A 14,151-nucleotide genomic window follows, 5' to 3' on the forward strand; every position below is an offset into this window, starting at 1 on the left:
CTCTCCATATTATTTGTAAACATACACTACAGGAAGAATTTTAATGCAATTCTTGGACATACTTCTACAAATACTATTTCAAATTAAAATACTTGGGTTTTGCTAAGGATGCCCCTCCATAAAACAAATATTATTTAAATGCAAAACAAGTACAGCACACATATACACACACACAAAACTGGACCACTATTCATTGAGATGTTTGTTTATTAGTAGATTATAAACATTAAGAAAATACACTTTCTTACCATCGCCTCTCTCTGAACAACCATTTCAAATATATTTAATTGGGAAAATAGATCAATTGGTTTTATTACTATAACACAGTGGTGGCTTTAAGGGACAAAAGAGGTCCAAAGGACAATGATTAAACAACAGGAAACCATACACATACACCTTCTCACACTTACAAAAATATACACACACCGTACATAGACACTCACAGACACATGCATAGCTTTATGCATGAACACAGGATAATAAAAACACATATCACAGAGTACACTGGTATATCCCATGTTAAAATAAGTCAACACTAAGTATGTTAAAGGGTACAGTATATGTGTATCATGATGGCCACTAGAACATTTTGCCACAGAAACACTTCCACTATTAGCTCTAACAGCTGAGTAAAAATAACCTATGATACAAGGGAGAAAAAGCTTTGATAGAGTGGGAGACAGTGACTTAGAGAAGTCATTAAGAGAGTGAGACTTGCCATGTGAAAAAAAATGGATGTGTCCTGCAAAATGGGTGGAAACTAAAATGTCCTTTGTGTCTTGTACAGTGATTCTCAGATTCTCCTCAGTAAGGGGTTGAATTATACAGTAGGGGGCAGAGTGGAGTGCCATCTTAAGGACGGGACTGATAACTGAGATAGATTTCGTACCAACATGATCAAGGAAAAGCAATCAATCGCGTTTGGTGACAAGTCACTTAGTTAACCCCAGACTGCAGTTGAAGTAATACTGAACAATCGAAACATATCAATCCCTTATTACTTCGTACTAATAAATAACTACCAGTGGAAACACCATTCCCTTTCACAGAGCCATAACCATATAGGAAGTTAGTCAAGGCTTAGTATGTAGAAGCGACGTGTTACAGCTTGTTGTTACTTGGTACAGCCTTGTTATTACAGTGCTGTTACGTTCCATCTACAGCACAAGCAGCAGAGCAGAGTAGGAGCGGCCTTGTTGGGAAGAACTTAGAGCATGTCATAGGTTAGCCATGCCTAGAGAGGAGGTTACTATAGATAAAGTGTAGGGCAGAAAGCATGGTAACAAGTACTGCTCAGTCAGACAATCACAGCCATAGATATTAAGTGAGGTTCACCACGTAGCAGCATTGCCATTGCAATAAATAGTGAGTTTTAAAACTAACCTCAAAGTCTAGAATGTCTTGTTGAGAAAGGGCTTGTTTTCCAGACACAGATTAAGCATAGTCAATGGAGATTCTCCACTGAGCATGCTTTTTAGTTTAGAGAACTAGGCTTAATCTGTGTTCAGGAAACCGGCCCAGAATCTTTTGTTATCAGTGTATTGGCTCATTTGTCTTTTCATTTCATTGAACACACTGAGGCCATGCCATGTGATGAGGAATAAGAATGAGTGATAAAGAAGTGGTCTACAGCAGTGGTTCTCAATCTTGGTCCTGGGAACCAAAAGAGTGCATATTTTAGTTTTTGCCTTAGTACTACACACCTGATTCAAATCAAACCTTGATGATGAGTTGATCATTTGAATCAGCTGTGTAGTCTTAAGGCAAAATCTAAAATGTGCACCCCTTTGGGTCCCCGGACCAAGATTGAGAACCACTGATCTACAGAATACAGTACACTAATACCAGGGTTACAAGGCCCTACATAAAACACTGTAGGCTGGCCCCTCAGTACAAGGGATTACATCATAAGGGCTTTAGCCCTTATGATGGAGGGTTCAAGTCAAGTGTAACAGTATGTTATCTCAGAAACTAAGTAGCGGTCTACAGTCCTTTCTTAATCCTAGGAAGTTCCTCAGTACCATCCCTCAGTATAAAGGAGCAGACTACTGGATGAGTGCACATCACCACTGTCATATTCAGTCCTCCTAGCTCTCGCTGATCTGAGGGAATTCCTTGTACATCTCCTGCACTATTAGCTTATCCATCTGTTTAGCTGTGGCCCCGCCCTCGTCCGCTCCTGAGTTGTCCTCCTCTCTCAGAATCCTTTGCAGTGCGCCCTGCAGGTCGGAGAGGCGGTGCCGGTGCTCCAGGTAGTCTGTGGAGCGTATGATGGAGTGCATGAGGGAGAGGTACTCCATCCTCAACTGGGGGGGAAGAAGAGAGAGAGCGAGAATGTGAACCCATTAGCAAGCACAGTCATTATACAGTTCACATTCCTTTTGAGGATGCATTTATCTAGCTAAACATAAGACTCAGCCATGCTTAGGTCCCAGGCTGGCTGGCCAATGGGAAGTGTGGTGTGTGAGCGTGCATATCAGTCTCACCTTGTCCCCAGGTGAGAGGTCAGAGATGCATCGAACAGCGATGTCTATCATCACCATCATGTCCGTGCGGTAGAAGATGTCTGAAGAGTCTCGGCTGGCGAAGACATCCTGCAGGAACTTAAGTACTGAGTGTGGGGCAGGGGGAGCATGTTTAAAGACACACACAGGGTCATCTGGAGAGAGGAGAGAAATAACAAGTAAGAGAGGGTAGACAGAGAGAAAAGTGAAAAAATAAGCATAGAAAGAAGAAACCGAAAAGAAACGGCAAAGGACTTGGAATGGATTCACACTGTATCGTATTGAATATCGTCGATGTAAACAAAGGTGTGTGTCTCACCTCCTCTGTTTAGTAGAAGCACTATTTTCTCAGAGAAGATCTTCACGTTCTTCTTGACTACAGTCTGCATTATCACGTTGCTGCTGGGCACTGAGAGCAAGAAAGAACATACACACCTTGAAACAACAACATTAGCACAAATATCACACCTCACAGGTAAAACAAAGAGAAAGAACGCTTGGGTCCCCTTTGCCATAATACATAAAGAGAAAGAACGCTTGTGTCCCCTTTGCCATAATACATAAAAGCAGTCAATAGGGAAAATTCCCCTTCACCACTTTTTAACCTCATATTGATTAAATATAGGACACAGAAAATCACTGTTTTCACATTGAACTGGTATGGAGCTACAGACTATGAATATGAAGTTAAAGAGTGGTGAAGTACCCCTTTAAGAGTGGTGAAGACAACTGTTAAAATAAAAGGTGTATGTTCTGTCTAAAGCCTGTGTCCTCTCACCTATGAGGTGCAGGTTAAAGGCCAGGATGAGATTGACACAGAGGTCAGGGAGCTGCTCTGTGGGGTCAGAGAGAAGACCGTCCTCAACCACATCTAGCAGGAACTGAACAAAACTAGCGTTTAAGTGCTCTATGGAGGGAGAGATAGACAGACAGATACATTTTCAGCTTTGAGTTTGAACATATTGATCGATAATGTGATGGCAGTTTGTAAGTATTCTAAAGCAACATAGTGGTCCTATGTAATATTGTTCATACCATAGTGGTGATAGGGCACCTGCTCCCCCATAGAGAAGATCATAGTCAGGACCAAGGCTGTGTAACACATCTTCTGATGTTCTGGGGAGAGATAAAACACAGACATACAAACATTCATGAAAGAGAGAGGGGCACAGAGATGCTAAATAAAAGAGACTGAAACAGAAAGATATGAGGAAGGAGACAGAGGTCACAAAGAGAGAGAAAAGAGAGAGAGAGATGCTCAAGAGAAGATGGGCTATGTGCGCACTGCCCACAAAATGAGGTGGAAACTGAGCTACACTTCCTAACCTCCTGCCAAATGTATGACCATATTAGAGACATATATTTCCCTCAGATTACACAGACCCCCAAAGAATTCAAAAACCAAATCGAATTTTGATAAACTTCCATATGTATTGGGTGAAATACCACCGTGTGAAATCACAGCAGCAAGATGTGTGACCTGTTGCCACTAGAAAAGGGCAACCAGTGAAGAACAAACACCATTGTAAATACAACCTATATTTATGTTTATTTATTTTCCCTTTTGTACTTTAATTATTTGCACATCATTACAACACTGTATATAGACATAATATGACATTTGAAATGTCTTTATTCTTTTGGAAGTTGTGCGTGTAATGTTTACTGTTCATTTTTTATTGTTTATTTCACTTTTGCTTATTATCTATTTCACTTGCTTTGGCAATGTAAACATGTTTCCCATGCCAATGAAGGCCCTTAATTGAAATTGAATTGAGAGAGAAAGAGAGAGGGAAAAGGAAGTGATAGAGGAGGCCTTCTCACCCTGTGTGTCTGTCTGCAGGTCTCTGGCCAGCTCCATGGGCAGGATGGAGTTGAGGAGGGTGGAGATAAGGGCAGAGTCCAGGCTACACATCGCCCCAAACACCTTGAGCAACAGCAGGCGTAGAGACACTCGGTGTTCCTGCACAGTGACACATGAAGTAACACTGTTACTATGCAACTATGAATTTACAACATGCCGGTGAAACATCACTCATCTATGATAATTAAGTTGATTCATACCACAAACAACACGTTTAAAAATAATGCAATGATAAAATATTGTTTACATTGTGGCTCTCTTGGGTGGGAAACAGGATGACAGGGTAACACAGGGTCTGGTAGTGAGTGACATGTAGAATATCTTACCATCTGGTAATAGGTCACTAGTGACAGCACTGGCTCTGAGTGGTTGACCCTGCACATCCTCTTACACACATCTGGATCTGCATCTGTCTGGGGACACAAACACCATCTTCCTTAGATTCAACAGTTACCAAAGGTCTCAGTGGTAATACTATCATATCATCTATGAGGAATCCCTTTGTCCAGGGTCGTATTCATTAGTGCACACCGTAGCGAAACATTTTGCAACGGAAAACGAAGACAAGCGTTTCTTATTGGACACATTCAGGCAGTCCCTCCCCATTTCAGTCCGTTGTCTTCCGTTTGGCGTCTACTGAATACAACCCAGGTGTCAGTCCTGAGTCAACTTTCCCTGAGTGCACATATCTCACCAGTATCTTCAGCAGCTCCTCCAGGTAACATGCAATGAGAGAGTGGTCTTCGTGAAGAGCCCAGCTGCGCTGCTGAGAGTCATCAAAGTGACGGGCAAGGTCGCCTAAGATGACCTCCAAGCGCTGTTCATCGTGACACACTTGTCCCTGTGGCAACGCCGAACTCTGATCCTACAGGGAGAAGTCTAGGTTATTTTGGGGTATGTTATGTGCACATGGAATCGGTTCGACCTGACAAAGATCCACATCGGATCGAAACATTGTCACTGTTATAATTGGTATAAAGAGCATTTTAATTTGCAGACTTTCCTGTTATGTACAAGTATAATGTACACGTATAACAGCTTAACTTTCTAAAGGTTGGGGTTATAACATGAAATATTGTGTATTGGAGCAAGTAAGTTGACATTCTGCAACTAGACGATTATGTAACTGACCTTGCTCTCTACCAATGAGAGGAGGACTTTCTCTAAGTCAGATGAGGCTTGAGGTATGGTAGTTTGCAGGTGACCCACGACCACACCCACCGCTACCCGAGACAGATCGTAACTCAGGCCCGTGTTCCTCCTCACCAGCTCGATAAGCTCCGCCCCTGTTGTCCCGGGGACAGGCTCTGAGTGAGTGGGGCTGCCGGGGGGGCTTTCAGCGACAGAGGGCGGGGCAAGAGGCCAGTCGGTTTCTGATTGGTCCTCAGTGCTGGGCTGTGGTGGGGGAGTGGGCTGAGGTTGAGGTTGGGGTGCGGGGCCCTTCTTTGAGGGAGCTGGCTGGGGAGAGGGGTCAGAGGGAGGTAGGTCGTCTGGAGGAGGGGGCGGGGGCTTCACACGGCTTGGCACTGGGGGCGGGGTGCTGGCAACGCTTGGAAGGCTGACATCAGAGGACACCACAGAGTGGGAGGAACCAGAGTCCAGGGAGGCAGAGCTGACAGAGGGGGACAGGCCAGTCCCTGCAGCAGTGGCGGGGCCAGTAGGAGGAGGAATGGATGACTCTGCTGAGACAGAGAGAATGAGGAAGAATAAGGAGGAGCGAGAGAGAATAGAGTAGAAGTTGCAGTAGATGGCATGAGTAGTGTGTGTGTGTCTGAGTGGAAAGAAGATGTGTGTGGAGAGAAGATGAGTAGCTGTGTCTCCATGGTGACGATGAGACAGTCACCTGGGTGTCGGCTGGCTCTTAGTTTCTCAGGAGGAGGCGGAGTTATGGGTGCTGCACGACGGGGCTGAGGAGGCACCTGCAAGACATAACAGTAAATCAGAGTAAATATCAGGAAATCAGTTATATGTCTCAGCCTCCTCAAAAAAAAATTTGACTATCATGAAATGGACTATCATGTATTCTTCTTTTGGTGTGAATGAATGCAATCCAAGACCTGGTAAATCCCCTGTACATTGTCAGTACTCTCTGACATTGTGCGGCTGATCCCATTGAGTGGTTGAGGGTTGTGGCTGAGGGACAGTTCGCTGGTAGAGGAGGACAGGCCCTGCTTAGGACTGGATGGAGTTGGACTTCGCCTTGACAGGGTCTCCTTCCTGTGATGGATCAACTTCCTGTTCCAGACGCAAAGAGAGAGTAAATGGCTATGTCTGAAATGTAATGTATTCCTACTAAAGTAGTGTACTAGCCTATGTAATGAATAGGGGGTCATTTCAGATGCAGCCTATGAAAATAACTGATCAGAGAAAAGCGATGCAGGTTTATTTGTAGTTATTGTCACATACACCGGTTAGGTGCAGTGAAATATGTTGTTTTACAGGGTCAGCCATAGTATTACGGCACCCCTGGAGCAAATTAGGGTTACATGACTTGCTCAAGGGCACATCGGCACATTTTTCACCTTGTCGGCTCTGGTATTCGAACCAGCAACCTTTCGCTCTAACCTATAGGCTACTTGCCACCCTATGATGATGAGGAATCAGCACCAATCAGGGAACTGTAGCGTGAGGATTCTACACATCAGTGTGTGTCTGTGTGTGTGTTAATGTTGCACTCACTGTAGCATGTCTCGCTGCTCCAGGTTGTATTTGCCCCCGTTCTTCATGGCCAAGTTATGGATCCCTTCGATGGCCCGGTCGATAGATTGTAAAACCTCATCCTGCTCTGGAGCCTGGGGCACAGAGAAAAGGAGGGCAGAGAGAGAGAAAGAGGAGAGAGGAGGGCAGAGAGAGAGAGAGAGAGAGTTAAATATTCAACATCAGCATTAATTATTACGAAACAAGGAAACAAAAAAAAACATTTGTCTGGAGGGCAAAATGGGACTCCAGTCAGAAAAAACTAGGACAGCACAGTTATCTAACCAAAATCAAACCCTCTGAACAGTAACACGCCAACCAATGCAGTCCAGATACAGACAGACACCTAACCTAACCTGACCTCACCTACACGGCCCAGGCAGGGACACAGTCAGACAGAAAATCCTGCTGCACAGTCAGACATAGCCTGGAATCCACACTGACTGAACATCGCTCTGCTTGATCGTGGTTTCATTTCACAAGTCAGCAAAACACACTCATGCAGTTCACACTGAGAACTCATTGACTAAAATAAGAGTGCATTGGAGCATCCAGCTGTGTAGCTGTATAGAATATGGGATGCTGGCATTAATCTAAAAGGCCTGAGATTTCACAAACTATGCATAGCTCTTCTAACTGAACTCTCCCCATAGAAAGCATGAAACATTAGATTACAGTTTTTATTGGCGTTATGTGATTAAAAGCAATGTATCCTGTGTACGTACTGTATTTTCTCTAATCTCATCATCAGTCACGAGATTTTAAACGCGACACACAAATAACAGATGCGTCGCCACATTTTTCATGCATTTTGGCTTATGTCCCAACTACCCCTGCGGTACAGACCCAGCTGGCATTGCGAATTTGGCATGACTCTCTGAGCCGTTCTCATTAGACCATTTGGGTTTATTCTGGAAAAATCTTTCAGTTTGCATGTAAACGTCCACATATAATAGTGTCGTGTTGAATATGGAAAATACTCTTAATATGCAGCTAAAAGCCTATAGAAACAAATTAGCAAAAGACAGGCAATGCAGCAGAGCATGTCTCCAGTTCACGTAGGACTGTCACGTGAAAGAAAGTCACAAAAGTAGCTGAAGTCAGGTCTATTGGAATGCAACGCAGCAATTGAACCTCTCCCGATCGTTCAATTCTTAGACTGACTGGTCCACTCTCTTTTATCATGCTAACAAGCTTGCATGGAATACTTGTCAAAATCCACGTTCACCAATCAAGAAAGTTAAGAAACCATGGTTAAACATACCTGAATCCTTTCGATGTAAGAAGCGGGAACGTAGCCTGTCTCGCCCGAACTGCAGCGTGAGCCGAGCCACCAGTGTTTGTTGCTGCGTTCCAGGATCAGAAAGCTCTCGCCGGACCCGAAGTGGAGCGAGTTGGGCTCCGCAGATCGAAAGGCATACAGAGACCGATACATAGCTATTTCTTCTGCTTTAAATCCCTTGTAATTCCTCAAAAGCACATATATGACTGTTTCAGCAAATACACAATTAGCTAATTACATGTACTCAGTCGAAGATAATTTGAAATGTATATTTACGACATGGGCGAATGACTCTCCTGCTTTCTATTTACAATGTACTACAACTTGCGACTCTCGCTTGTACCACAGTAGGGGGCGCGCACGCACGCAGAACAACGCGGGCGGGCACGCCCCTTTGGTATTCAGGCAAATGAATCAATGACAGAGCTGACGGAGGATATAAATATACAATATAAATCCAATATATATAGACAACTGTTAATGCAAGCTTGCTTCACATGTGTATCAGATATAGGGCCATAATTATGTCCATCATTGGAAACTATTTCCAGATTAATGTAAATATATACTTTTTTTATGTGTTTATTATGTATTGGGGATTTGTGGTATATGGCCAATATACCACAGCTAAGAGCCAATGTATGCTTGATCCGAAAATGGTCGGATGGTGTGATGCCCCCAGAGGCATGCAGAGGCCAGAGGTCCTTACCTTGAGCTCCATACCACATTGCTGTGCACCATTAAATTGTGTAACAATGTTTAAAAAATAAATACATATATTTCACCTTTATTTAACCAGGTAGGCTAGTTGAGAACAAGTTCTCATTTGCAATTGCGACCTGGCCAAGATAAAGCATAGCAATTCGACACATACAACAACACAGAGTTACACATGGAATAAACAAAACATACAGTCAATAATACAGTAGAAAAAAAGAAAGAAAAAAAAGTCTATATACAGTGAGTGCAAATGAGGTAAGATAAGGGAGTTAAGGCAATAAATAGGCCAATATAGCAATTAAACACTGGAATGGTAGATGTGCAGAAGATTAATGTGCAAGTAGAGATACTGGGGTGCAAAGGAGCAAGATAAATAAATAAATACAGTATGGGGATGAGGTAGATAGATGGGCTGTTTACAGATGGGCTGTGTACATGTGCAGTGATCTGTGAGCTGCTCTGACAGCTGGTGCTTAAAGCTAGTGAGGGAGATATGAGTCTCCAGCTTCAGAGATTTTTGCAGTTCGTTCCAGTCATTGGCAGCAGAGAACTGGAAGGAAAGGCGACCAAAGGAGGAATTGGCTTTGGTGGTGACCAGTGAGATATACCTGCTGGAGCGCGTGCTACGAGTGGGTGCTGCTATGGTGACCAGTGAGCTGAGATAAGGCGGGGCTTTACCTAGCAGAGACTTGTAGATAACCTATAGCCAGTGGGTTTGACGACGAGTATGAAGCGAGGGCCAACCAACAAGAGCGTACAGGTCGCAGTGGTGGGTAGTGTATGGGGCTTTGGTGACAAAACGGATGGCACTGTGATAGACTGCATCCAATTTGTTGAGTAGAGTGTTGGAGGCTATTTTATAGATGACATCGCCGAAGTCGAGGATCGGTAGGATGGTCAGTTTTACAAGGGTATGTTTGGCAGCATGAGTGAAGGATGCTTTGTTTGCGAAATAGGAAGGTGAGGTGAGGACAGGAGGTCCTGTATAAACAGAAACTGACTGACTTCCTTGACAACTTCCTCCACAACAACTCTGTGCTCCTCTGGGAAACGCAAGAATTATGAATCCCCTGACTTCTGCAGAGGCCATATCACTGTAAATGCTGCATGGCTAATGCAGAAGCTGGGTTGACCATGTAGCGCCTTTTAGGGCTGTATGCAGGCACTCCGCGTTGTGTGGTGCTTAAAAACGTCCTTTAACCATTGTATATTAGCAATATACCACACCTCCTCCGGCCTAACTGCTTAATTTTACCACTTGCAAATGATCATCCCCCAAAATTCTGCCTTAACCACGTTTCCATCCACAGTGAAAGTTATACTGTTTAAAAAATTCAGGACAGCTTTGATAAAAACAGGAAGTTTCGGTACAATTGTATAAATGCCAAAAGATCATTTGTTCATTGGACATGGTGAGATATTTTTGTGTCGGTACAATGTATTATGCGAGAAATGGCGGTGGATACGCCTTTATGCGCAAATACTGATATAATAAGTGCACGCAATGAGCTTGATACTCCTTTCCAATATATCGAGGGTCTTCTTCTGGTGACATGATGATCGATGCTTTACTGCCGTTTGACAAATACAAATATTATTGTTTTTATCCATAATAAGGTCATCATATAGAGTAGAATATCCTACCCGCAATGTATCTGCGAGCTGTTGGTTTGAGCGCATGTCAAGACCAGAGTATGCGCATTTGCTTACTCAATAGTTTTTGTGACAAAACTATCCGTAGAGTTGAATATGCGATGGAAACACATTAAACTATAGATTGCATTACGTACATGTACGTTTAGCCGAAACATTTAATTTCGTGTGCACTACCACGCACTGTTTTTTCTCTGCAACAAGTCAGTTTGGTGGAAACAAACCGCTGGAGGGAAAATTCCCATATTTTCTTTATGCGGATTTGAGAACATTTACATGAAAATCTGTCGCCAATTGGATGGAAACCTATCTATTGATATAATTAATCACTGATTGCTACAGTGTATTTACACAAGACCATGTCCGTAATAAAATAACCGGAAGTACTCAAACGGAAGTATCACACTTTGTGCTACACAAAATGAGTTTCCACCGACATTAGGTAAGTAACTGTCAACAACATGCGAGATAATTTCTCCAGAGATTTTCACACCCCCTGCGTTCACAAGGTACAGCACTGACTATTCAGAAAATACACTAAGGTTTAGTGCTAATTAACGTTAGCTGCACAACTTGACATCTCTGCCCCCTGGAAGCAAGCTAGTTAGCAAAAATGCTGCTTTCAAACTGTGTCTTGCTACTTGAGACATTTCAGCCAGACAAGGCTATTGCCAATGCCAAATCTATTGTTATTACGTCTTGCTACATGTGAGATCCCAATTTAATATAATCTGTCCAAAATTCAAAGTCAACCCTAATATCAAAGTTTGCAACGTCTTTTTAGACATCTTTATTATTATGAGAACTTGTTTTCAACTGGTCTACCTGGTTAAATAAAGGTGAAATAAATAAAATATATTTTAACCTTTAATTTGACAGGGAGTCATGCTGAGACCAACTTTTTACAGTTGAGCCCTGTATACAGGTCTGATGTCCCTATCCCACATCAGCCTGTCATCCTAGCCAGAGTAGAATCCAACCCTATGCTTGCTTACAGCTGCACTGGGGACGGACTAGCCCAAGGTGTACTCTTAAACAGCCTACCATTATTCCTTAAGGTCAAAGGACCTTATATGTTATTTTCAGAAGTAGACTTGCTCTGGCAGCCAAAACAGCCAATTCTCCATCTAAATGTGAATCGATTCTGAATTGCGATACGGTTCTAGAAACATAAATCCCTTTACTTTTATATCACATCAAAATAATTTCACAAATGCAAAATATACACTTAGATGTTTACATTTTAATAATTTAGCAGACTTACAGTAGTGAGTGGATACATTTCCATACTTTTTCAGCACTGGTCCCCACGTTGTGGTCGACCTTTGCTCTAATCCCCACCAGAAGTCAACCTTTATGACTGTTCTATTTTTTTTCATCTCTCTTCAGCTTTAGTTTACCTGCTTCCTGTGATACTGTTGAGTGCTGTGTGAGAGAGAAATGAGTAGTGATGAGTTGAATATGAGATTTAACAGTATTATGTTGAATGTCCTTTTAGCTTTCCATATGTCGCCCCCTGCAGGTTGGCAGCTATAAAGACATCAGTGTCGAGGGCATGGCACTTTTTCACATGCTGGAACCTCGAATTGGTGCAACACAGTACTAGTCAAAAGTTTGGACACACCTACTCATTCCAGGGTTTTTCTCTACCACAGCATTCTGCAGCGATATGCCATCACATCTGGTTTGCGCTTAGTGGGGCAATCATTTATTTTTCACCAGGACAATGACCCAAAACACACCTCCAGGTTGTGTAAGGGCTATTTGACCAAGAAGGAGAGTGATGGAGTGCTGCATCAGATGACCTGGCCTCCACAATCACATGACCTCAACCCAATTGAGATGGTTTGGGATGAGTTGGACCTCAGAGTGAAGGAAAAGCAGCCAACAAGTGCTCAGCATATGTGGGAACTCCTTCAACACTGTTGGGAAAGCATTCCAGGTGAAGCTGGTTGAGAGAATGCCAAGAGTATGCAAAGCTGTCATCAAGGCAAAGGGTGGCTACCTTGAAGAATCTCAAATATAAAATATATTTTGATTTGTTTAAAACCTTTTTTGGTTACTACATGATTCCATATGTGTTATTTCATAGTTTTGTTGTCTTCACTATTATTCTACAATGTAGAAAATAGTACAAATAAAGAAAAACCCTTGAATAAGTAGGTGTCCAAACTTTTGACTGGTACTGTAATTCAATTATACTTTAGTCAAGATGACACAAATTATGATAGACAATAAATGTGATACTCAAATTTATAAATACACAACCTCATGCAAGATGCAAAGACAGAAGTACAATTCCCTGGCATATACAGATAAAATAAACACAGTGAATTATAGGTCATTTGTTATAAATAGTTGAAAGGTCATACTTCAAATGTTTTTGTGAATTCCACTTCAGAGGTATGACTATAGTGTATGTCTGTATGCTCATGATTTGTCTCATGAATGATTTGTGTCCACAGAGGTTCTGATCCTGGATACGGGGGGGGTCGGTCAGAGTTGATTGATCCCAAACTCCTGGCCCTTCTCAAGAGCAAAGGCATCACTGTGGAGGTGCAGGACACAGTAGGGACACATGACCTCAACTGACATCTGTCTACAGTATTAGGGATGTGTGGTTGTGCAATATATTTCAGTACATGAGCATTTATAGACAGGTTTACCCAAGCCTGGTTTAGAATATCCTCTTGTTAAGAGATTTCTCTCACAGTAAGTTACTGTGTGCCACCACCGCTCTGGAAAGCTCTCCATCCATACACAGACATGGGCAGCCTCTGCCTATAGAATGTGTAGGGCAGCTATAATTTGCATTTTTCTTCTCTCTGACACTCATCCCTTCTCCTTCCTCAGCCAAACGCTTGTGCAACTTCCTGAGCAGTGAAAGGTGAGTGGTGGCGGCTGGTCTGATTCTTCCTCCAATCAGCACAGAGCTAGAGTAGCCTAGCAACAACAACATCATGAGGTATTTTTGGAAAAGAGGGATTTGATGGAAAAGAGGATGTTTGTTCACCACTCTAGGATGCATGATCTGGATCAATCTGTCCTTATTCAGGTGCTGAATTGCTGTATGTTTTTTTGCAATTGCACTCTCCTTGCTCGACGGTTGTATCATGGTTTTATGTAAACAGGGTGAGACATTTCTAGAAGTTTGTTTGTGTGTGTGTATGTGTGTACGGGAAGATAAAAATGAAAAAGAGAAGTGGAGTGTGTTGGCAATTATGTATTTCTGAGCATTGGAGGATATGATTTGGAGGGGGTGTTTTATAGTGTTTTTTATCTGTATCATTGTAAATACATATGGCATGTTACCATTGAAGCAATAAACAATATCTACAACAAATAGTTTTTTTGTATTTATTTAATTGCACGTGTTGAAGATAATGAGTAATGTTGACATGTTCATGTCATTGAGCACCGTTTGCTGATTA

General features: G+C 42.5%; 1 protein-coding gene across 2 annotated transcripts; it reads right to left on the minus strand.

The window, feature by feature from the left end:
• Positions 1 to 189: 189 nt before the first annotated feature.
• LOC139536128 (NCK-interacting protein with SH3 domain-like) lies at positions 190 to 8,720 on the minus strand. 2 transcript variants are annotated; one of them, XM_071336336.1, is made up of 13 exons: positions 8,330 to 8,720; positions 7,048 to 7,160; positions 6,426 to 6,603; positions 6,212 to 6,287; positions 5,500 to 6,047; positions 5,063 to 5,233; positions 4,695 to 4,781; positions 4,329 to 4,467; positions 3,540 to 3,620; positions 3,283 to 3,411; positions 2,824 to 2,913; positions 2,487 to 2,659; positions 190 to 2,306 (listed from the first exon to the last, which is right to left on the minus strand). In XM_071336336.1, the coding sequence occupies exons 1-13, from the start codon at positions 8,498 to 8,500 to the stop codon at positions 2,088 to 2,090; spliced, it is 2,175 nt and encodes a 724-aa protein (XP_071192437.1). In that variant the 5' UTR covers positions 8,501 to 8,720; the 3' UTR covers positions 190 to 2,087. The 2 variants fall into 2 exon arrangements, with proteins under 2 accessions (XP_071192437.1, XP_071192435.1); XM_071336334.1 differs by having other exon boundaries at positions 5,500 to 6,050.
• Between the last annotated feature and the right edge of the window lie 5,431 nt (positions 8,721 to 14,151).

Source organism: Salvelinus alpinus, chromosome 12 (assembly GCF_045679555.1).
Source record: "Salvelinus alpinus chromosome 12, SLU_Salpinus.1, whole genome shotgun sequence".
NCBI lineage: Eukaryota > Metazoa > Chordata > Actinopteri > Salmoniformes > Salmonidae > Salvelinus > Salvelinus alpinus.

Excerpts from the sequence above, each read along its gene's own strand:
- LOC139536128 (XM_071336334.1), bottom strand. The coding sequence starts at position 8,500 with ATGTATCGGTCTCTGTATGCCTTTCGATCTGCGGAGCCCAACTCGCTC. Across the intron at positions 4,468-4,694 it reads TAGTGACCTATTACCAGATG|GAACACCGAGTGTCTCTACG; the intron begins GTAAGATATTCT and ends GTCACTGTGCAG. Across the intron at positions 2,660-2,823 it reads GCTTCTACTAAACAGAGGAG|ATGACCCTGTGTGTGTCTTT; the intron begins GTGAGACACACA and ends TCCTCTCTCCAG.